We start from the raw sequence: 3,288 nt of genomic DNA on the forward strand, positions 1-3,288 counted from the left end.
AATAGGAAAATGTTGTATGGCAGGCCTTACGAGGTTCTATTGCTGACCAGAAGGTTAAGGAGTTGGCAGACGACGTTGAGTTGGAGATTGCTCTATCGACAAGAGCACAACTCCTAGATATAAAGAAGAAGATAGTGAATTCAAAAAGATTATCACCAAGCGAAGAAATATAAATATTATGTACATATTGGGTGTTGGAAACTGCTGATTTAAAATTGGATTTTCAAGGCCACGAAAATTATACAATATAACTTTACATTTTTAGCATATACTATGAAACAAGTTGAATCTGCCTCCAAATTTAAGTCCTAGCGACCATCTCACACACGAAAGCAGCAGGCTGGAGGCAATTCCTCGTGCCGGTGAATAGGTCTCTGTAGTCATATCGCTTCGATACCGTCCCGCAATCGTTGTTCGATTTGTTCTCGTCGTTTCCATTGTTTCGCCAACGCTTGTAGAATGTGTTGTCGAATTGTTGACCTGAAATTATAAAAAATAAATATTATAGGACATTAATCATTATTATGAGGCCATATTGTCCCACTGTTGGGAAAATGCCTCCCTCTTATTCTTCCACGTATCCCTATAATCGGAAGTCCCCCAACATTTTTGTTAAAGGCGTCAAGCTCGTCCCACCATCTTCTACGAGACCGTGACGCCTTACAATTTGTGGGACACAACGGGTGGCTGTTTTGGCCCACAGTCATCCGGCATGCAGCAGACGTGTCCTGCCCAGTCCCATTTGATTATATGACATCAATACACCATTACATACTGTAAAATCTACATTTTACTTATAAAATCAAAAGTATCAAACCAACCTTTCACCGTATAAAAGTCTCCATTCTGAAACAGCCTCCTAAACCCAACGAAATACTCTTCCTCATATTCTGGCAGCTTCTGAAAGACCACATCTGCCTCATCAGCTCTGGTGACCACCGCCAGGATCCCGCCTTCCATGAAGCAGGTCTGCATGGCTTCGGTCCACGGCTTCTTTCTCTGGTTGAGCTTGTAACATTTTTTGGTTTTTTTATCGTATGTGTAGCCTGGAAAATAAACAAAAAATAGGAGGTTTTGATGATCAAATAATTATATTTTTAGCAAGCAGGTACGTCTGTGAGTGTTAGTACAAATTTTATATTAAAAGAAAAATGAATAAACAAGACTCCAACTTGCAACCTTTTGGAATACCGAAGCTTACTAGAAGCGTGCGATTTTTTTCATTCCTTCCTTTTTTGTTTACCTACACGCCTAAGCGCCACTTGCAACATTCCAATAACAGGTTAAACCTGGAGTAACCATGATTTCCAGTACAATTTGACACTGGGTTAACGGTTTAACCGCTTAACCCCGGGTTAGTGGGATGGTGCAAGTGGCCCTTGGGATCTAGGGAGTGATCGGCCTGGTCGTCCAATGGCCACTAAAGAAGTATCTGTAAATAACCAAGATAAAACAGCACTCACCACGGTCGATGGTAGGACAGGATGGAATAACCTCTTCGACCTTTTTGCAGACAAACGGCTTTATACTGTCCGTGTCACATGCCTCTAGCTTGTAGACGCCTGTATCTATTTCCATCACCACGCATGCGCTCTGGCCTTCTAAATCTTGGTCTTTATCTGGTAAAGGAGATGGTGTAGACAAACCTGGAACATTGAGGATGGTAGCGCCATAGACGCTAACGTCAATTCTGCCAATTTTCGCCATTAAAAACATTATTCAAAAAACGTAACGACAAAAAAAAGTACTATAGAGACTGGTCGCAAAAATCACGAGAATCTGTTAAGAAATACGACCTGTAGAGGAGAACATACGAAAGCATTTTTGCAGAGACGGAAACCCTCGCTAAAGCTTGATCAATAAGTATCTATAATAAATTATAATTATTTCAATGATCAGATGCTGTTTGGACGAAAATTTAAAAAAATAGGTAGACATAGACAGAATCAGAAGACGAAATCGAATTTTTAACATTCCATAATCGATTGTATTCCATAAAAAGGTAAGCGCAGGATTCGATTTTGTATGTATCTTTAGCTTTAGCTGCAATTCGAAAAAAAAAGTATATACCTACTTCTGCTTTTAAATACCTACCGTCAACAGTCATAAACTCCCCCAGCCCAAACTCATCATGTATCCCAACGAAAATCTCCGTAATATTAGGCTTGAGTTTCATCGGGGCGACCAGGGTTTTCACAACGCTCCACTCATCTGCCGTCTTCGGATAAAACAGGGCTGTGCCCTCGTCGTCGCAGGCCAAGAAGGCGGAGCCCCAGGTCTGCCCGGACAGGTCCCAGTGGAGCTTGTAGAAGGCGTCGAACTGGTTGATGTAGGTGTAGTCCTTTCTGTAGAAGTGATCGCAGCGAGAGGCTGCGGCGATATTTAGTCCTGTTTTGAAAATATAATGTTTGTGTTAGATTCTAATTGTTGAGTTGAAATAATATCTAAAATATGTCAGCCGCGCAAGCATTTCACTCCTACTTGTCGGTACATATATTGGCGCGAGCGAGAGGCCAATTTAAATTTTGTTTTATACTTACCTACAAAAACAAATGTAGGTATTAGGTACTCAAACGAAATTAATTAGTAGATGCTACAAATTTAATTAGGCTTAATGAAGATACCTACTAAGTTTCCATGGAAAACGCCAAAAGTTAACCCCTCAAAAGTTCCGGAGCTCTTACTTAAATTGAGTTAGGTAAATGAATAAATAATTTACTCACCGATCACAAAAACGAGTACTTTAAGAGACATTATGTTTAACAGTGTTTCTTATAAGGAACTATTATTAGCATGTCTTATCGTTCATAACATAAACAAGGACTTACAGTCCTTATTATCAACAAGAGAGATTGACCAAAAATAATGAGGTTCCGTAGGAGAATATTTACATTTTGTAGGCCGTTTTATTAGGGGCAAAAACGTACCCGCGCTAGTGATTAAAAGTGTAATCGATATCAATAGCAAACAATTTTTAAATCATACGAGTCTGAGTCCAATAGTCCATAGGCTACGGTGACCGCTTACCAGCATCGTTGTATACTAGTGTTCTGACTCATATTTCTAAAACGGCTCTAAAATTATTATCACAGATCCTTGTGCGGAAATATTTAAATCTTCTATCGGTTCTAGTACAGTCAGCAGCAATAGTTGCTAAGCGGGAGAGGTGTTCAAAATGATCTTGACGCGACTTTAATAAAGAAAATAAGAGCGCGTTAAGGTAATATTGAACACCTCGCCCGTTAGAAACTTCTGCTGCTGACTGTATATATATATATTTATGATCGG

At 39.8% G+C, this 3,288-nt stretch overlaps 1 protein-coding gene across 1 annotated transcript; it reads right to left on the reverse strand.

The window, feature by feature from the left end:
- Nucleotides 1-295: 295 nt before the first annotated feature.
- Nucleotides 296-2,754, reverse strand: LOC134653654 (C-type mannose receptor 2-like). Its single transcript, XM_063509048.1, has 5 exons — nt 2,724-2,754; nt 2,095-2,388; nt 1,464-1,646; nt 822-1,046; nt 296-480 (listed from the first exon to the last, which is right to left on the reverse strand). Exons 1-5 carry the CDS (start codon nt 2,752-2,754, stop codon nt 302-304), a joined length of 912 nt encoding a protein of 303 aa, XP_063365118.1. The 3' UTR covers nt 296-301.
- Between the last annotated feature and the right edge of the window lie 534 nt (nt 2,755-3,288).

The sequence above is a fragment of the Cydia amplana genome, chromosome 13 (genome assembly GCF_948474715.1).
Source record: "Cydia amplana chromosome 13, ilCydAmpl1.1, whole genome shotgun sequence".
Classification (NCBI taxonomy): domain Eukaryota; kingdom Metazoa; phylum Arthropoda; class Insecta; order Lepidoptera; family Tortricidae; genus Cydia; species Cydia amplana.